This window comes from Gallinula chloropus (assembly GCF_964237585.1).
Source record: "Gallinula chloropus genome assembly, chromosome: 23".
Lineage (NCBI taxonomy): Eukaryota > Metazoa > Chordata > Aves > Gruiformes > Rallidae > Gallinula > Gallinula chloropus.
Window position 1 is genome coordinate 5,045,139 of NC_140108.1, and position 20,303 is coordinate 5,065,441.

The window sequence follows — 20,303 nt, forward strand, 5'->3', positions numbered from 1 at the left end:
TGAGGAGTCTGAAGTCTTCTCTCATTAGAACCTATGTTGAAGAAAGCTAAAGTAAATCACCATTTTCTTTTTCTGGTGACTACCTCAGATGAGAGAAAAGCCCAGAATTCCTTTCATTGTGTAACATGAATTACGGGGCAGAACTTCAGAAGTTTGCTTTCTTACCTGTCACTAAATTGATGCACTTAGTTCTGAAATGCAGAGCTGTTTCCTGAAATGAATCCTTTCCATCCTGAATGCAGATCTTACTTGCTACGGAGCCTCTCTGAAGAGGGCTCCACTGAGAACAAACCCTCTGAAGAGAAGCTACGAGGTTATGCTGCTGTCCTGGCCATCGGATCCAGCCGTTGCAAGTCTAATACTCTAGGTGAGGGTACCAGATAGTTCATATTTCCTTCTCTCTGTGGCTGAAGCTTTCCACAATGGAACTGATCTGGTTTTAAATGGTGGTGTAGAAGAGTTCTCATTTTCACTAGGAGCTGTGAAATTACTTGGTGACTTAGGATTTTGTATTAATTGCAGGTCCGACACTTGTTCAGAACTTGCCATCAGCTGTGCAGAGTTTATGTGAATCGTGGAACAACATTCATACCAATGAGTTTCCAAACATTGGCTCATGGGTGAGTCCAGCCTTGTGGATCAATCCAGGGTGATCTTAATGTCATAAATCGCTGGGAGAGGTGGGCAACCTGTCTTGCTGTTGATAAACAGTCTGATTCCTCTGTGTGTGTCTCAATCCTCAGCGCAATGCCTTTGCCAATGACACAATCCCCGCAGAAAGCTACATCAGTGCAGTTCAGGCCGCCCACCTCGGTACTCTCTGCAGCCAAAGCCTACCTCTGGCAGCTTCCCTGAAGCACACCCTTCTCTCCCTGGTCAGACTCACTGGGGATCTCATCGTGTAAGTACTGGGTTTTATATCACATCCTTGCATTATAAACCTATCTGCTCTTCTGAATCTATGTCTTCGTCAGACTGGTCATGCTTAGTGAACTAGAGCTGTATTTCTCCAGTATTAACTGGAGAAATTAAGCTGTATTAACTCTATTAAACTAAACCTTTACTGGAGTTGCTTTCAGCATACAATTCCAAATGAATGAAAACAGTCTTTCTGTCTTGAACTGGTGTCTCCAAAAGTCAGACACCCTGAGCAAAACCTTTTGTCCTTGTTAAATAGGGACTTGAAGAGACTGGGACAATATGGATCTAATTAATTAATTTGTCTTTTGATAACATTCACTTGTGTGATGTTTTCAAATCATAAGGAAAAAGTGAAATGAAAGGCTATTTTTTCCAGGGCCTCACTCTAAGATACACTGAAACAAGTAGTTGTTGGCATGACAGACAAGCCCAGAAGCAGTATTATGGGATAGTGTGACTGCCTAGGAAGATGTTGCAATGGCATATTTATCCCAAAGTAACCCCTAGAACCTTCCAAATGAGGAAAGGAGGGGAAAAGTGGCTGGGTCAGTGCATATATCCCAACTTTCTAGAGAGGATTTCTTCTCTGACTTCCATCCAGACTCATGCCTTACTTGCATGTCTTCTCATAAGGATGTTTTCTGATGCATCCTGCAGAGAATTAATCAATTTGTTTGCTTTTCCTTTCAAGCTGGTCAGATGATTTGAACCCACCGCAGGTGATTCATTCCCTGTTGCCCCTCCTTTTGGAGACCAGCACAGAGAGTGTGGCAGAAATAAGCAGCAACTCCCTAGAAAGGATCTTGGGCCCTGCAGAATCGGACGAATTCCTGGCACGTGTTTATGAAAAGCTGATCACAGGATGCTATAACATCCTGGCCCATCACTCCGATCCAAACAGGTAACAGACTGTGCAGCTTGTAGTTCTCCTTCAGCAGAGCTGTATCCAAAGAATTACTACAGGATGTTTAATCATCGTTGTCGGTTCTTGAACAGTACAACAAAAAGGCAAAAATCAGCTTATTTTTATCTGTTGAAGACTCCTATGCTTGTAGACTAAAAATAGGAGATATTCTATTCACATTACCAGAGTTTTCAGTGCTGCTGTTGAGGCACAGTGGGTTTTAAGCACCTCTTGTAACTCTGGATGGAGCATGTATATATTCAGATAGGTTTTTTTTATCTAAGCAAATAGAAAATTATGTAAATACAGTCACAAAATCAAAGCTGAAGATGCCAACCAAACTTGCTTTATACTCCTTTGTCTCTGTTCTTGCTGTTTATAAGGCTGGCTAATCCCTGCTTTATCATAGTAAACTAGCCAGATTTGTGCTTCCCAGCCCTTACCCCCTCTCTGTGTGTAGAGGGAATAAGCTTGATGCACAGATGTTGATTCTGCCCATCTGAAACATAAAACCATTAGGCGTGATGATGTTGCATCTTTTCAACACTGATCCTCTCTGGATGGGAGGTGTTCAGAGAGAGATCTGCTCCTTCTGGTAGAGAATGTAATTGGATTGTACTTGCAGGGAGCGTTGTGGAGTGGGGGTGAGTGCAAGGGAGAATGGGGAGGGGTAACACTAAAAGAGACTTAAGAGTGTAAAAAGAACAGCCACTCAGAGGAATTTGTAATGTGAGGAGGCTGAAAGGTCTAGATTATTCCAGGTTTCTGACTGTAATTTGTCTACAGCATCATGTGACACTTTTGGCTCTCAATCCTTGAAATTATTGAAATTGCTCTAATCTATTCTTATTATATATGCTGCTTTTGGTCCTCAGTGGTCTGGACGAGTCCATCTTGGAGGAATGTTTGCAGCATCTGGAGAAACAGCTGGAGAGCAGCCAGGCCCGAAAAGCCATGGAGGAATTCTTCTCAGAAAGGTGAAGTCATCCTGAAAGTGACAGCTCCTGAACGTGCAGGAAAATGCAGAACTGTTTGAAAAGATTTTGTGTGGGGGAGAGGACCTGGGTCTTTCTAACTCTAAATAAAACACTTGGTGAATCCTCATAGATCATCAGTGGGGAATCTTGCAAGATGCTTGTTTGGTAAAGGCTTTATAAGGAGGTTTTTGAGAGATGCTGGTCTATAAGATATTTAGAGCCCAAACTGCAAAATCCCAAGTCCTCTCCATGCTTTCTTGGGGCAATACATTCATAATATTAAGGGTGGAGGTAGGGTGTGGGCCTGACACTAGAATTATGAAGGCAAATTATGGTGGGAACTGCGTAGCACAGTGTTTGGAAGAGATATGAGGGTGAACTGGAGGAATGTTTGTTTCTGGTAGAAAGCTGACCATTGTCTGACTTTACTCTCTACTTACTGAACAGTTCAGAACTGAAGCAGTCTGGTGGCTGTGCTTTGTTAACATGGAAGGGAAAAATAAGGAAGAAAATCCTGAAGTGTGGTTTGGCAGTAGAGGTCCTTTGTGACTTGATACATGGACAATACTGATATGTTACTCAGGAGTTTGTGGGATTTACAAGTTTCAGTCTGAGCTAGGAGCTGGCTCTTTGTCTGAAAGCAGCTTTGGTGGCTGGGCCGCTGAGTGATAGTAATACAGCCCATCCCCGCTCTTCAGCGTGGAGGCAGCTGTAACTAAGTGCAAGTGAAATAAAGGAATGGGTCATCCTTTACCAAACTGACTTGATTTCCCCCTCCATATAGTGGAGAACTGGTCCAGATCATGATGGCAACAGCCAATGAAAACCTCTCGGCAAAGTTCTGTAACAGGGTGCTGAAATTCTTCACCAAGCTCTTCCAGCTCAGTAAGTGCTTGTTCTGTCCTTCCTTTATCCACCTTGTACTGGTCTTATATTAGTGTGTGATATGAAGATGCATGAAAGATGCATGTGAGAGCTAGTAGAGTGACAGCTTCACACTTCCAGTGGAAAGGTGTCTTCAAACATTGTACCATCTGTCACTCACTCAGAATTTTCTCCTAGCTGAGAAGAGTCCCAACCCCAGCCTGCTCCGACTCTGTGGCTCTTTGGCTCAGCTGGCTTGTGTGGAGCCTGTACGTCTCCAGGCCTGGTTAACCAGGATGACCATGTCCCCACCCAAAGATTCAGATCAGCTGGACGTTGTGCAAGAGAACAGGCAACTGCTTCAACTCTTGACGACTTACATTGTTCGGGAGAACAGGTAAAGTATAGCCTCTGTCATTTCTTTGGTGAGCTGCTGGGTTTTTCTGTTCTCTGGTTGTGTAGATTAACTGTGATTGCTGATGGCTTCTTGTCAGCTTTCAAATGAGGGCATGTTGCTCTGCCCTCAAGGCATTGCTGTGTCCCTGGGGCTTAGCTCTGTTTTGGTGGGGGATGTACTACATCTGAAACTTTCTGCTTTTTGACCAGCCAAGTCGGAGAAGGCGTGTGCACTGTTCTACTGAGTACTCTGATACCAATGGCCACAGAAATGCTGGCCAACGGTGATGGCACAGGCTTTCCTGAACTGATGGTCGTGATGGCAACTTTGGCTAGTGCAGGACAAGGTGCAGGACACCTCCAGCTTCACAGTGCTGCTGTTGACTGGCTGGGCCGATGGTAAGAACAAACTGTTTGCTGCTGTTTGGTCCCTTCCATTGCTTGGATGGAGTTGGTTTGGGTTTTTTAATTTATTTTTTCTTCCTGGGAGTTTGGGGACAGAGTATCAGAGAGAGGCTGATCTGTGACCCCCTGTTAGAAACAAACATGTGGGTTTTCCCATCTCTTCCACTCTTGATGGTGTGGTTACTACATTTATACATTTCCTGTTGTTACTCTAAAGCAAGCTGAATCCTTGAAGCTGTTGGTGAGAACTGTGTTTATAATTCCCAAGGACTGAAATGGTCTTTTCCTCCTGTGTTACAGCAAGAAATACCTGTCACAGAAGAATGTAGTAGAAAAAATGAATGCCAATGTCATGCAGGGGAAGGTAAGATTGACACTTGCTTAACTTGCATTAACCTGAGGCGGGAGCTGTACCAGCTGTCCTGTTGGGTTTCGTAGTGGGAGTTCCAAAGCAGTTTGGGCAGGGGGACTGTTCTGTTTTCTTGCCTTGTAGCAGCTATTTAAGATTTAAGGCTTGCATCTCATTGTCATTCATCTCTACTTCACAGCACGTGACTATCCTGGAGTGCACGTGCCATATTGTCTCTTACCTGGCCGATGTCACTAACGCACTGAGCCAGACCAGCGGCCAAGGACCGAGTCACCTGTCTGTTGACGGAGAGGAACGGGCGATTGAGGTGGATTCGGACTGGGTGGAAGAGTTGGCAGTGGAGGAGGAAGACTCTCAAGCTGAAGATTCGGTAGGCAGTAGTCACAGAGACAAAGATTTAATTTGTAGCTTCTGAGTCAGAATTACTCCAGTCTGAAGTCAAGGTTTTGTTGTTGCTGTTTGTGAAGAACCCTAATTGGAAGAGAATATCTGTCATTCCTGTGTAGATCTGTTGGCTTTGTGATGTCAACAAAAGGTGAAAGTTTAGACAACCAAATGGAAGAAAAGGAGCAGGATGGCTTTGTTCCTATCAGTTTGTTCATCAATTACTGACTTTTGCATCAACAATCAACTTATATTGGGCTTTTAAGTGCTATTGTGTGGAGAAAAAAGCTGTTACTAATGCATTCTTTGAAATATCTTGTCCCAGTATATGTATTTTTAACTGTTTTCTTTATTCACTCTTTTGAATTGCTATAAAATATCACAATCTCCTTTCTCCATGGGGTTTGATACCAGCTGCAGCCTTTTAGCTAGGTGGTGCTAAAACTTCTTATAAATGCACCTTTAATGTTCAAGGAATGTTTTCTGTACCACGTGCCTTTACTGTAGCCACAGTTCAAATACCTTTCTAAAACAATTTTCTTCTTGGTAGGATGAAGATTCTCTTTGTAATAAACTCTGTACCTTCACCATCACACAGAAAGAATTCATGAATCAACACTGGTAAGAATCCCAAACTTGAGTTCAGGATTTTGGGCTGTCGAGAAGGACTGCAGGCTGCAGTTCGTGGAGGATTCCCAAGACACTGTGTTTTATAACACATGTGGCTTCTTTTGTGCAGGTACCACTGTCACACTTGCAAGATGGTTGATGGGGTTGGTGTTTGCACAGTTTGTGCTAAAGTTTGCCACAAGGATCATGAGATTTCTTATGCCAAATATGGATCGTTCTTCTGTGATTGTGGAGCCAAGGAAGATGGCAGTTGCCTGGTAAAGTGTCTTCATGTTAAGATAGAAGCTCTGATTCCTGGAGTTGTTAAAGTCTTTAGCAGAGGTTTCTGTTCAGCTATAAGTTGTGTTGTGATATGAGCACATAAGAATCCAAAGACTTGAAGGACTTGGCTTTATAACGAACCTTCTTAATTAACAATCAGCCTGGGGATTTCTTTTTTTGCACCAAATAAATGCAAAAGCAAATCTCTGTCCCAGTGACTTTCAGGATTCCACCCACATTTACAGAATTTACAGTTTAGCTTCAGCTGCTTTCTCTTTTTCTAATACTTGTGTGTATCAAGGTGTGTGGGATACTGTTGTGTTATTACTTTAGAATAGACTCAGTTGAAAACTCTTGTCAGTTGAAGAGAATTGCGCTCTGTTTCATTAGGATTATGTTAATCTTGCTGCTATTAGAATCTGTATTCATTTTGTCAGTGGTCAGATTGAGTCTGTTTTGGACTTGGAGCATTGCTGTGTCATTGGCAGGCTTTGGTGAAGAGAACACCCAGCAGTGGTATGAGCTCTACCATGAAAGAATCTGCCTTCCAGAGCGAGCCCAGAGTGCCCGAGAGTGTCATTCGACATGCAAGCACCTCTCCTGCAGAGAAAGCCAAGGTCACCATCAGTGAGGGGAAAGGCCCTGATGAAGAAAAACCCAAGAAGAGCAGCCTGTGTAGAAATGTTGAGGGCTGTCGAGAGGAATTGCAGTCCCAGGTATAATTATCAGCTGTTTGTTAAAAGGGAGATGGTTTATGATGAGGATCTTGGGCAGACTGTATTTGCAAGGAGCCAAGTGTATTGATTTGTTTTTATGCTGCTCTTTATAATAAGAAGGCTCATCAAAGTAGCCTCTGGCTTTAAAGACCAGTTGACATGAAGCTCTTGTGAAGATACTCAAAAAGAGCATCGTGTGCCTTACTTCCCGTATCCATTTCTTGTAGGCCAACTTCTCCTTTGCACCTTTGGTGCTGGAGATGCTGAATTTCCTGATGGATGCCATTCAGATAAACTTTCAGCAAGCTTCAGCCATGGGGAGCAGCAGTCGTGCACAGCAAGCTCTCAACGAGCTGCATACCTTGGACAAGTCAGTCGAAATGACAGATCAGTTGATGGTATGATACTGAAGGGACTGTTAGGAGTGATTAGATTGTGGCTAATCACTCATTTAATTGGGATTGCTTTTCAACAGAAACATTTCAGTGATCTACTTTTGTCTAACCACTCAGGTCCCAACTCTTGGCTCTCAAGAAGGTGCTTTTGAGAACGTCCGCATGAACTACAGCGGGGACCAGGGCCAGACAATCCGGCAGCTGATCAGCGCTCACGTGCTGAGGCGGGTGGCGATGTGTGTCCTGTCGTCCCCACATGGGCGTCGGCAGCACCTGGCTGTGAGTCACGAAAAGGGCAAGGTGAGTTCTCTTAACTCTGTGGAGGATGTTGGAATGGGAAAGGAAAATGAGAAGAGGTCTTGCAGCAGGAACCGTGAAGAGTGCAGGGACGTAGTCATAGAGCTGAAATCAAAACGCCTTTTTCCCCTCAGCTGTGAAGTTGGGTGAGTAAGTTGCTTTTGTTCTGCAGATTACAGTCCTTCAGCTCTCAGCATTGCTGAAACAAGCAGACTCCAGCAAAAGAAAATTGACCCTTACTCGCCTCGCATCTGCGCCCGTTCCGTTTACAGTGCTGAGCCTCACTGGAAATCCCTGCAAGGAGGATTACCTGGCCGTGTGTGGACTGAAAGTAAGTATCTTCCAACCCCTTTTCTAGGCAGTTGGAAATATTGGCTCAGGACAAGCTGTGTTTCCTTCCTCTGGCACTAATTTCAGCTCATGAAACACATCTTCTGATGTCATGATAAACAACTTCTCTATTTAGGCAAATTTTACTTTAAGACTGGAGTCAGGGTCTGGCCATGTGAAGCTCAGTGTGTTAGAACTAGTCTCTAACAGCTAGTGGTCTTTAGCAAGGACTCCTCTTTTTGTATTTCCCCAAATTTTCCTTCAGCTTTCACAGTGCAGAATCCATAAGTGTGTTATTTAGCCAAGAAACAGCTGGACTCGGGGTGGTTTGGGTTGGTTTGCTTATTTTTTTCTTTGTAAACTTTCATTTCATTCACCTTAAATGCAGGAACTTTAGATTCTTACTCTATGAGGCATTATTGCTTCTAAGAGGCTGGCTTTTCACTCTGTTCTTGGCTTGAAATATTTATAAATATTTTGTTCTAATACTTGCCCAAATATTTTCATTACCCCAGGACTGCCATGTGTTGACGTTCAGCAGCTCTGGATCAGTCTCAGATCATTTGTTGCTTCATCCCCAATTAGCCACTGGAAATTTCATCATTAAAGCCGTGTGGCTGCCAGGATCACAGACAGAGCTTGCTATTGTGACTGCAGACTTCGTGAAGGTATGTTTGGGCGTAAGCTATTGATGATATATCTGCTTTCAGGCTTTAGAGTCTGCATCTCTCTGGAGTTGCATGTGGAAGAATAGTGTTCTTAGTTAGAAATCAACGGGAAATATGAATTGGTGGTGTTTGGCTGTTGTTGTCCTAAGAAAAAGCAAAACCAGTGATCCCAAAGAGCAAAAAAAATGAACTGTTAACATCTAATAAGCATTCCCTTGTCTCAGCTCTTGTCCATTTGCACTGCTTTGTATCATAGTAGTTAATGGTTTCCTTGATTCTTCCCACAGATTTACGATCTCTCTGTAGATGCCTTGAGTCCCACTTTCTATTTCCTTCTACCGAGTTCCAAAATCAGGGATGTCACTTTCCTTTTCAACGAGGAGGGGAAGAACATCATAGTGATCATGTCCTCTGCTGGGTACATCTACACTCAGCTCATGGAAGAGACGAGCAGTGCCCAGCATGGACCCTTCTACGTCACCAATGTGCTAGAAGTCAATCACGAGGACCTAAAGGTACTGGTGACTTCCCTTTCCTGTAGCAAGGGCTGCAGTGGCTTTCTCCCTTCTGTTTGTGTCTTACATTTAAAGGCAGAAGTTGCTTTTTTTCCTTTTTTTCCTTCTATTTTTTTCCCCCTTTAAGCCCCCTGATCTAGATCAATGAGCTTGCCATTCCTCTAAAGAGAAATATCCTTGCAGTGAAAGGGGGTGGGGGTGTAAATTAAACCCCTTGATCCTTTCATCTAGAAAATGGAGCATGTTTTCCATGGCTGGCTCTGAAGTCATGCCCAGCAGGATATCTCAGCAGGGTGATGGCTTCAGAGCACTACTGTTCTCAGAGCAAGGCACTCCAAAGGTGCAGAAACCAGAATGGATAAAGTTACTGACCGCCACTGAGGCTTGCAGAGGTGGAGCGAGCCTTTGTTTCTGGTCAAGAGCAGCTTGGGGGTAACTTTTAAAATCTGCCCACATTTCAGTCAGTGTTTTTGCCCCAGCCTGCTCCAAAGCAGGGGAATAGATGAGAAGGCAGCCCTCAGGAAAGCACTTTTATGAGCTGGGAACATGGGGAGCGCTCCTTGTGAGATTGTCATACGGCATTCAAGCACAGAGATGCAGTAGCCGAGGGCGCTACCTACGGCCTATGGGGATGCAATCTCAGTATCCCCTTCAAAAGCCTTTGAAGTATCTGATGGATGAGTTCACCAAGGAGTTGAGCTTAGAAAATTGTCGTTTAGGGCTGCGTTCTCTCACTGCTGGGGAGGAAGGGAGCAGGGGAAAGGCTTTTGGAATAATTCCCTCATGAGAAATTCAAAAGCCTTGACAGAGCCTTTTGGAGGAAGTGTGTTTATCTTAAATGCTGTCATTTCTCTCTGGTCCTACAGGACAGTAATGGCCAGGTAGCAGGAGGAGGAGTGTCAGTGTATTACTCCCACGTGCTGCAGATGTTGTTCTTCAGTTACTGCCAAGGCAAATCCTTTGCAGCCACCATCAGCCGGGCCAACTTGGAAGTGCAGCGGCTGTTCCCTATTAACATCAAGAGGTGAGGCTTGTGTGGAAAGCTCCACTGCATTTTAATTTCTGTTTAATAAATACTACTAGTTATTCTGAACATCCCAGCTCTGGGTGGCCAAAGCTTCTGGTGAAGATTGCTTTCTTGACTGATGATTTCTTGCTAGTTTTCGTGGTGCTTCTGGCCTAATTTGCAGAATGATTTGAAACCGATGCTGGCTGTTGAAGCATCAGGGCATGTGATTGCACAGGGGAAAGGTGGCTTCAGAGCAGCCTTGCTGCACCGCGCGGTGCTGCTGCTGGTGCAGCAGCTGGAACTGATGGGATTACCCACCCTCGCAGAGGCTGCAGAGCAGGAAGCCTTTGTTTCCTTTCGGCACCAGTACTGCAGTGGACCTTGTGTATTGTGCATATTAAAGCTTATTTTCAGACTCCCTTGAGGGAAACCAATCTCTTATGCCATGAACGTGGCAAGAAAAAAAGCTGTTTTGTCATCTGTTCTGACAGCCAAAGCTGGGCAGTTAGACCACAGACTCTTCACTAGCCTGACACAAAGCCCCTGTCGTGAGTAGGCTATGGAAGGGTCAGGAGCTCCCGAGTCCTGGACCAGTTTGGCTTAGAAGTTTTGCAGCTCTGGTTTTTTCCAGTGAGCAGAGTCATGCAGGTTCCTCTGCACTGGCCTTTGCTTAGTTCCTCTGGGTGTGTTGAAACATGGAACTGTGCATCTGTTCAGATTAAAAGATTAGCTGAAAGTCACTTTACTATTACTGCCTTGGTTTGGGGCATAAAATGTTACTTAGTAGGTGTCTCCTGGAGTTTTTTGGGGTAGCTATCAGGGCTGTGAAGTGGGATGCTCGTGCCTTCTGCCCACTGAAGTGACTGTCTTGGATTTCTCACCTATAACCTGATGTTCCTGGCTGTTCATTAATGCAGAGGTTTGAATTCCTGATGAGGACCAAACTTTAACTGATCTGAATGGTGACGAGTTTTCTGTGTCTTTACCTGTTGTTGCTTCTTAAATCAATGTCATTCTGCCCTTCATCTCCTGCAGTTCAAATGGTGGGAGTAAGACTTCACCGGCACTGTGTCAGTGGTCTGAGGTGATGAACCATCCTGGCTTGGTGTGCTGTGTTCAGCAAACCACAGGTGTCCCGCTGGTGGTGATGGTGAAGCCAGACACCTTTCTCATCCAGGAGATTAAAACCTTACCAGCCAAAGCAAAGGTAAGTCCCAGTTCCCTCTATTTTTGGCTCTTCAAATATGTTTTCTTGTTCCTTGAACAAGATCTAGGTTTTGCAACTTTTCTAACACGAAGAGTTTGTTCTTTCAAACAGCAGTTGCAGGTCCTTTCCTTGAGTTGTGTTGCTCACCTTTCTTTGCAGATTCAGGACATGGTGGCCATCCGTCACACAGCCTGCAATGAACAGCAGAGGACTACTATGATCCTCCTGTGTGAAGATGGCAGCCTAAGGATCTACATGGCCAACGTAGAGAATACCTCTTACTGGCTCCAGCCCTCTCTCCAACCTAGCAGCGTCATCAGCATCATGAAGCCAGTTCGCAAGCGGAAGGCAGCTGCTATTAGTAAGGGATTTCTCATACATACCTTGTGTAAGGTAGTGGTTGCAAACATAAATACAAAGTACAACCACCCCATGCAAAGCTACAGGCGTGGAGTGGCTTGAGAGCTGTCTGGAGTGACACCTAGGAGTGTTGATCAATAGCCGGCTGAATATGAGCCAGCAGTGTGCACAGGTGGCCAAGAAGGCCATTGGCATTCTGGCCTGTATCAGGTACAGTGTGGCCAGCAGGAGCAGGGAAGTGATAAGTGATCCTTCCCCTGTACTTAGCGCTGGTGAGACCACACCTGGAGTACTGTGTTCTGTTTTGGGCCCTTCACTGCACAAAGGACATCGAGATGCTTGAGCATGTCCAGAGAAGGGCTACAGGGCTGGCAGAGGGTTTGGAAGACATATCTTATGAGGAGGTTTGGTTGGATATTAGGGACAATTTCTTCCCTGAAAGGGTTGTCAGATATTGGCACAGGCTGCCCAGGGAGGTGATTGAGTCACCATCCTTTAAGATGTTGAAAACAAGAGTGGATGTTGTGCTTGCTGACATGGTCTAGTATTGGACCTAGTAGAGCTGGATAGATGGTTGGACTTGATGATCTCGAAGGTCTTTTCCAACCATAACCATTCTGTGATCCATATCATATAGATACTTCAGATGTTTCCATCTGACAACTGCTGTTAAGCTCAGGGCTGAGGACTGGCTGTGTCTGGGTAAATGTTTCTGTAGATATATATAAAGATGCACCACTCGCTCGCTCTCTCACGTGAGCGCTCCCACAGGAGACAAGCTCACACCACAGCATTTTACCATAGCTTTGCTTCTTGAGAATGTGTTTGGCCAAAAATACCTCTCTCCCTTTTCAGCAACTCGCACATCCAGCCAAGTCAACTTCCCCATTGACTTCTTCGAACACAACCAGCAACTCACAGATGTGGAGTTCGGAGGCAATGACCTGCTGCAGGTTTACAATGCTCAGCAGATAAAGCACCGGCTCAATTCCACGGGCATGTATGTGGCCAACACAAAGGTAAATGGGGCAATCTGGGGATGCTCTTGGGCATTGGGTGACGTTATTGTCTGGATTCATAGCACACCTTTTCCTGGAAGCCTGTGTTGTTCAAATGACCCTGTACAAATAAAAATCCCATGCTGCTGTTAGATAAACCAGAGGCATCTCTGTACAGACTTCAGATTCTTAGCTTAGCATTGAATTTCTGGCCTCACCTTTCTGAGCTGTGATTTCTCTTCCACAGCCTGGGGGTTTCACCATTGAAGTGACAAACAATAACAGCACGATGGTGATGACAGGCATGCGGATCCAGATTGGCACGCAAGCCATCGAGCGAGCGCCCTCATACCTGGAGATCTTTGGCCGCACCATGCAGCTGAACATGACCAGGGCTCGGTGGTTTGATTTCCCTTTCACTCGTGAGGAAGCCTTGCAGGCTGACAAAAAGCTCACCATCTTCAGTAAGTCTCTGTTAATTGTTTGCTTTAATTACCTGTTGGTTGGGTGGGTTGAAGCCCCTGTGCGTCACCTCCTGGAAGGGAGGATTTCCACAATCTGTTTGTTCTACCTGGCTATTGAAACAGTTTGAGGGGCAAATCCTGAGCGTGTAATAACTTCATGCTGCAGTGGATGAGCATGCAATGGCTCGACTCAGCTCAGTAGTTTGGTGAATTTGGTGATTAACCAGATTTGAGGAGGTGATAGATTAATTTCAACCAATTTGGTTGAGGTGCTAGAAAAGGAAAGTGGCCTTGAGAAAGAGGTGAAGCTGTCCGAGGGGGTGTTTATTAATGATGTGGTGTGATTGGTGTCCTGGCCTTATGAGACTATGTTTGTTTGTATTCAAAATAAACTCTTCAGTTAGTTTTTAAGACATTTCTCTCCTCACTGCAGTTGGAGCTTCGGTGGATCCTGCTGGAGTCACGATGATGGATTCCATAAAAATTTATGGCAAAACCAAAGAACAGTTTGGATGGCCTGATGAGCCCCCTGAAGATTTCCCCTCTGCTTCAGTGAGCAACGTTTGTCCCCCAAACCTGAATCAAGGGAATGGCACTGGGGACACAGAGTCAGCCACCCCTGCTGCTGCCAGTGGGACTGTCCTGGAGAGGTACATCCCTGCTGCCTGTCTGCTATTTCTCCTTGAAAATGGGTAGTTTCTGTAGAGAGGCCCTAGGCACACTTGGGTGCCTTTCTTAACTGGGAGAACTTAAAGGAGTGGCTCTCATACAAAACAACTGGGAAGTCAGTGGTTATCTTCTAAGGAGGGCTTTGGCCTCGCTTTTGATTTACCTGGTGGAATAGATGAACAGATCTGTGTGCATGCTTCATTTTGCTAAGTTCATTCATTACAGCAGTCTTGAAGAGCTAAAAGAGATTTCTGCCTTCATGGTCCATTTTCTCATTTCAAGCTGGCCCTTTCTCATTCTCTAGACATCTCAAAGTTTAGGCCTCTCTGAAGTTGAGTTCAGGTTGGAGGAAGACCTTGTGTGTGCCCTTACTTTAGGTACATGGTTCTCACCAACTTACCTGAGATATATGAGCTGCAAGGTGTAACTACTGTGGTGGAGAAAATGTTAGGTTCCTCCCACACCATATCCCTGCTGAGAGTCAAAGCATGAGGGTGAGTTGGGTCTGTGTTTAACAGAATAAAGAGAATTCTTTTTTTAATATATCCACCTCATGGTCCTTCTCTGAGCTCGTACAGTCTGTGCCATAAGGGTCACAGAAAGCTTGGTGAGCTAGGAAGGAAGCAGATCAGAGAGGAGCTGGCCCTGCTGGAAAAGAGTGGTTTTAGGGATACTCTGCTTGACTGTGAGTAAGGGTGGTTAATTTGTCCTTACAAAAATGCTTGGGTTAAGGCTGGAAGTGCCAGTGCTGAAGGACCTGTTTGGCCATCCTTCAGTAGTTTGTCTTAACAATTCATGGGATTTTTATCCTGTGTTTATTTTCTCTTTCCTTCCCTCCTCTGTTGTGACATCTCCACAAGATGTCCCTCTTGGCACAGACATACTTTCTGGTTTTCCAGAGCTGTGGGATTACATTAAAAAAACCTCAGACTCAAAAGGATTGTTCTTTTTATTTTTACTTACGTGTTACAGACTGCAGAGTGGTTACCTTTTAAAGTGCCTCTTGGGTAGGAACAGCTAATGGCAGGTGACAAGAAGCTTTCCTATCAGAAGTTTGGAGTCTCTTACTTCATATTTAACCTTCAGCAGTGGTTTAAGCAAAGTGCTTGGCTTCTCTGCACTAGGTAGCCTGGGTCTCCTTTATTTGTTTTGCTATTAGGCAAGTGTCTGCTGCCCAGATAGGAAGAACCATGCTTAGATTTACTGCACACAGCGCTCTCCCAGCTTCCTGATTTCCCCATTTAATTTGCCTTTTGCTTAGAATGTGTTCTAGGGAGTTTTTCTGTGAGCTTTACACATTATTTTTTTTTTTTGTTTCCTTTTTCTTTGCTCCCCCAAAGTTCTGAAACTGAGTCCCTAACCACCCTGGACCGGTTAGTATGCCATCCTTTTCTCTGCACGAATGAGTGTGTGTCAGAGAGACAGAACACATGATGTGGCTTTTGTTGACTGGGGTTGTTTTTTTTTCGTTTGTTTGTTTTCCAAGTGACATTTGCTTCTTTACATTCTGGTCATTGCATGGCAGATGGTTTAGTGAAATGTAAAGATGAGGTGGTCTGCGGATTTTCGCTGTATACAGCGTAACTGTTGCTTGTTTGACAGAATCTTTGCGCTTCGTTCCCTCCTTGCGTCCTTTTATCCCATTGATATTCCCCTACCAGCTGTATGGAGGGTGGCTGTGGGCAAGGGAATGGAATGTTATTTATCACCACCAGACCAGATGATTGTTTTTTCTACCTTGTATCCAATCCTACTCTGTTATTCCTCCCCTTAATGCTATCTTTTCCCTCCTTTGTCCTGTATTCTTGCACTGCTCCTTCTGGTGTGTCAGATGGCATTTCAGTAGTTGTCCCGAGAGGCATGAAGTGGTGCTGCAAGGGAGATTCAGCACTTTACCACCAGTTGTAACTAAGGTTTTTCCCTTGGGGCAAGTATTTTACTAGCCTGCCTTTAAGCCCTGTCAAAAGTTTGAACTTGGGCATCTCTCTCTTGGGTCGTACCCAGTGCTCCAAGTTAATTTTCCTCCGGAGTATTTTAGCTGAAACTCCAAATTGGAAGGAGCAACCTGTGTGAAAATAGCAAGCGAGTAGAATCTTGCTCCCTTAGAAAAGTCGGTTACGCTTTTTCCCATGTGTCATACCAACCCTTGATCTGCAGTCATATGTACGTCTGTGGGCCATGGTGAATTGGTACTGTCAAGACAATCCAAGTTATCCCTGCTGCAGGCTGCGTAAGGAAATGTTTTATCCTCTTTGGTAGAGAAAAGCCCCTGTCTTTCAGCTGTGGATTATTAAAGCAGTCCTAAGTTTGTCTGTGAGCGTGAGCCAGGTTTAACTCTGGTCTGTAACACAATGAAATGATATGCATGGTGCCTGTGGCAGGTTTTATCATGCTTTGATTTTGTACTTGGCATTCGTTAGCTGTCTCTGAGCTACTCATGACTGTAGCCCGCATAAAGCGAAGTGCTAAGGAGAGAGAAGGGTTGCTGTACTCAAGCCTGCTTTCCTTTCTCCCTCCAGGCTAGTAGTGAGTTCTTTAGAAGCGCTGGAAAGCTGCTTTGCTGTAGGACCAGTCAACGAGAAGGCAAGTAACTTTCTGAATACATTCTTGAGCTTGCAGAGATGGGGAGGAGGGGCAAGATCAGCAGCACCTCCTGCAGCCCTGGGGGCCTGATACTGGAGAGAGCCGCATCCGTTTTGCTTAGAGGGCTGATCTGAAAGTTGACTTAGCCAAAAGCATTTGAAACTAGTTTAGAATGACAATTGGTATTTGCATTTATGCTGGTGGGATTTTTTGTGCTGTAGAGTGACCTCGTTTACAAAACCAGCAGGGTAGAAGCCCATAAATCTGGAAAGGACTCTTCTTATGTAAACATGTGAGATTTCCTTAAATGTCAGATAACAAATTGAGGAGTCTATAAAAACAGTGTTGAAGGAAGGCAGAAGCTTGTGTGCATCAGGGAGGGGAGGGAGCTGCAGGTACACTGTGAAATCAGACTCACTCATCACCTTCATAGTAAATATGCTGAAGAATGGTTTTTTTGTCTGTTCTTGGGAGCAGGAGAAGAATAAGGTGGCAGCTCAGGAACTGGCTACTATGCTGCTGTCCATGCCAGCCCCTTCCAGCGTCCAGCAGCAAACCAAGAGCCTCCTGGCAAGCTTGCACACCAGCCGCTCAGCTTACCATAACCACAAGGTAACACGGTGCCAGGGTTCCAATATCCCCTCTAACCTGGCAGTGCAGCTCACCTTTAGAAAGCCCTTCCTCCGTGCACCATAAACCTGCTGGCTAGTTTTCCTCTAACAGCTCCCACTGCCTGCATTGCTGGCTTTTGTGTTTCACCAGAACTTCACTACTTAAAGTCCTTTATGAAGATTTTGATGGGAAATTATGTCAGTTAATCCAGAGAAATAAGGATCTCAAAACACACTGTTTGTACATTGTCCATTGCTCTGGTTTCTGTTTCCACAGGCATCTGGAATAAGCTGATAGGGAAATACTAAAGTAAGTAGTGGTTAGAGTATGTGGTAACGTAACTGCAGTCAGGGCACAGATGCCTGCAGAGATAGCCTTGGCTAAACACCGGAATCATGATGTTTATACACTGGTCTTTCTATCCACACTGAAGCCCAAAGGGAAGCAAATGTGAAAATCAATTTTTGAGCTAGATTACTTTTCTTACAGGGTGACTTTGTAATATTACTTGTGCTTCCTAGATGACATTGGCCAAGAATTAAAGGTGCAAGTGCCAGATTTTCCCAGAATCTGTCCTGTAGTTGGAGTTTGTTGTGCCATTGTCTGTTGTTTTTCTTTGCCTATGTTATCTTCTGCTTTACAGGACCAAGCATTGCTAAGTAAAGCCATTCAGTATTTGAGTTCCTCAACCAAAGAAGGAAAGGACCTTGATCCTGAAGTATTTCAGAGGCTGGTCATCACTGCTCGATCCATTGCCATTATGAGGCCCAACAACCTGGTCCACTATACAGAATCGAAGCAGTTGGAAACAGGTAGATAAGTCTGTACTGTTCTTCAGCTTTCTGAGGTGATAATTAAAGGTGCCTCAGGGGTGCCTGGTTTGGTGTGACAGGGACTGTATGAAACACGTCTGTTAGGTGTGCGATAGTCCTTGTAACGAGGACACCAGAGCCTCTAACAAAAGCCATTTCAATTAAACTTGGTGTTACTGTGCTTTTTAATGCTTCCCATGTCTGACAGCTGATTTCTAATCTGTACAGAGAGCGAAGAAGGGCAAGAGGCCCAGAAACACACTGAAGGAGATGGCTGCACCTTTATTACCCAGTTGATTAACCACTTCTGGAAGCTACATGCATCAAAGCCCAAAAACGCCTTCCTTGCCCCTGCCTGCCTGCCAGGTGAGCCAGCTCTTTGTTTGCTATTGGATTGTGAAGGACTCTATTTTAAACTTGTAAACAAGAGAAAATTACTTGTTCCAAACTAGGCTTAAAATGCTAATGGTGCTGTGAGTGTTTTCTGAGGTATATCTGCAAATCCTGCTGTGTTTCTTTTGTTGGGAAATACGCTCATTGTGCTAAGAAGAAGGGACTGATGATTGATTTGCATTTAACTTCATGGATGGTGTTAGAGGATATTTAGTGGTGCTGGCATATAGTGTGCACAGAATTCCATCAGACAGACCAGCTTGGTGTGTAAGCTCATTTTGGAGAGGAATTTTCAACCTAGTTATGATGCTAACGTTGTGCCTTGAAGTCCACAAATAAAAAATACTTCCTGCAGTGTCTCACTAGGTGTGCTGAAATGTGCAATCAATTACAGCCCTGCTTTTATTGCTTGTTAGGTCTCACTCACGTTGAAGCCACAGTCAATGCTTTGGTGGATATTATCCATGGATACTGCACCTGCGAACTCGATTGTATCCATACGGCATCCAAGATCTACATGCAGATGTTACTTTGCCCGGTAGGTGATCGTGCTCTGCAGTGCTTCAGCCTGCAATGCTGCACTGGAAAGGGTTAGAGTGGATATTAGGAAAAATTTCTTCACCCAAAAGGTTGTCAGGCACTGGAACAGGCTGCCCAGGAAGTGGTGAAGGTATTTAAAAGATGTGTAGACGTGGCACTTCAGGACATGGGTTAGTATGACTTGGCAGTGTAGGTTTAAGGTTTGATTCGATGATCTTATAGGTCTTAAAGGTACAAAAGAGAGGCCTGTGGTCAAAACGATGCAGCCAGGAGTTAATGGAGGCATGTCTCTCTCCTTGTGTTCTGTTAATGTTTGTCGTGTGCTGCATGTGGAACCATAAGTATTGCTTTGTGGCTGCTGGGGGAAACAGGGAGTGTAGAAGTTAGGCAGTGACCTATGTCTGATGTGAATCAGGACCACCAGAGGGTCAGAAGTGTATTTTTAGCTATCTTTCCAAATACTGTGCATCAGCACTTAAAGCTTAAGAAGTTTAATGATTAACTATTAACGCTCTAGGATCCTGCAGTGAGCTTTTCTTGCAAACAAGCTTTGATCAGAGTGCTGAGACCAAGGAACAAGCGGAGACACGTCACCTTGCCGTCCTCCCCTCGGAGCAACACTCCTATGGGTATGCCAGATCCATTCATCTTTGCTTTTAAATGAGCATGACCTATTTTGTTTGTCAGAAAAGAAAATAAAGTAGTCCTGTAAATGGGACTAAAAGAGACTAAACCCAGTCCTCCTCCTTTCTTTCGCTCTCTTACCCCTAGCCCCTCTCCCCTTTTTTTTTTTAATAAACATTCACCTCTTACTTGATGTTCAGGGATTGAGAGAGGAGAGATCTCTGACATATTCCCCTTTCAGTAAGAGGTGATTATTTTATCTAGGGGGGTTATTAATCATCCAAACTGCCATAGTATTTCTGTGCATGTTTTCAAGTCATAAAGATGTGTGCAGAGATCAGACCTCCATCCAAGAGATCCTTTCTTAGCGTTGACATGAGTTGTAGTTGTCATGGAATCCATTAGTGACTGGGGATAAACTGAGGATAGCTTAAAGTTTTTTTTCAGCTTTCATTACCTTGTTTGTAATGATGTGAATTAATTGCTTGTAATTCAGGAGATAAGGATGATGATGATGATGACGACGCAGAAGACAAGCTGCAGAGTTCTGGGATAGCAAACGGCGAGCATATCCGACAAGAGAGCCAGGAGCAAAGTGAGGTTGATCACGGGGACTTTGAGATGGTGGTAAGCCCAGAGTGCTGCTCTTTCAGTACATTAGGTGCTTGAGTTTAGTTAAATTAGAGTGCATCAGTTTGCAGTACCCTGTTAGCTGGTTTGGTGAAAGCTCTCGATGTGTTTCCTCTCCGTAGTCTGAATCTATGGTTCTGGAGACTTCTGAAAATGTGAATAATGGGAACCCTTCTCCCCTGGAGGCTCTGCTGGCTGGAGCAGAGGGATTCCCTCCCATGCTGGATATTCCTCCAGATGCAGACGATGAAACAATGGTGGAATTGGCCATTGCCCTGAGCCTGCAGCAAGATCAGCAAGGTAAGATGTAGGTGTTATTGGCAGTCAGAAAGGTAATTAGAATATGAGCAAAGGTAACAGAACCATGAA

The 20,303-nt window shown here is 44.6% G+C and overlaps 1 protein-coding gene across 1 annotated transcript in view; it reads left to right on the top strand.

Annotated features, from left to right (window-relative positions):
- Window positions 1-20,303, top strand: part of UBR4 (ubiquitin protein ligase E3 component n-recognin 4) — a gene marked incomplete at its 5' end in the record, with an annotated part of 76,393 nt that overhangs the window by 18,046 nt on the left and 38,044 nt on the right. The window contains 32 exons of the mRNA XM_084274532.1: window positions 243-367; window positions 523-620; window positions 744-901; window positions 1,613-1,822; window positions 2,701-2,802; window positions 3,587-3,687; window positions 3,865-4,063; window positions 4,273-4,461; window positions 4,768-4,831; window positions 5,016-5,207; window positions 5,772-5,842; window positions 5,961-6,108; window positions 6,601-6,828; window positions 7,056-7,226; window positions 7,341-7,523; window positions 7,693-7,851; window positions 8,366-8,518; window positions 8,806-9,033; window positions 9,900-10,057; window positions 11,078-11,249; window positions 11,409-11,610; window positions 12,465-12,628; window positions 12,855-13,071; window positions 13,505-13,721; window positions 16,260-16,323; window positions 16,801-16,935; window positions 17,579-17,747; window positions 17,976-18,113; window positions 18,557-18,678; window positions 19,198-19,309; window positions 19,801-19,931; window positions 20,057-20,234. Coding sequence (XP_084130658.1) covers window positions 243-367; window positions 523-620; window positions 744-901; window positions 1,613-1,822; window positions 2,701-2,802; window positions 3,587-3,687; window positions 3,865-4,063; window positions 4,273-4,461; window positions 4,768-4,831; window positions 5,016-5,207; window positions 5,772-5,842; window positions 5,961-6,108; window positions 6,601-6,828; window positions 7,056-7,226; window positions 7,341-7,523; window positions 7,693-7,851; window positions 8,366-8,518; window positions 8,806-9,033; window positions 9,900-10,057; window positions 11,078-11,249; window positions 11,409-11,610; window positions 12,465-12,628; window positions 12,855-13,071; window positions 13,505-13,721; window positions 16,260-16,323; window positions 16,801-16,935; window positions 17,579-17,747; window positions 17,976-18,113; window positions 18,557-18,678; window positions 19,198-19,309; window positions 19,801-19,931; window positions 20,057-20,234 — 4,958 coding nt within the window. The remainder of the gene's footprint in view (window positions 1-242; window positions 368-522; window positions 621-743; window positions 902-1,612; window positions 1,823-2,700; window positions 2,803-3,586; window positions 3,688-3,864; window positions 4,064-4,272; window positions 4,462-4,767; window positions 4,832-5,015; window positions 5,208-5,771; window positions 5,843-5,960; window positions 6,109-6,600; window positions 6,829-7,055; window positions 7,227-7,340; window positions 7,524-7,692; window positions 7,852-8,365; window positions 8,519-8,805; window positions 9,034-9,899; window positions 10,058-11,077; window positions 11,250-11,408; window positions 11,611-12,464; window positions 12,629-12,854; window positions 13,072-13,504; window positions 13,722-16,259; window positions 16,324-16,800; window positions 16,936-17,578; window positions 17,748-17,975; window positions 18,114-18,556; window positions 18,679-19,197; window positions 19,310-19,800; window positions 19,932-20,056; window positions 20,235-20,303) is intronic.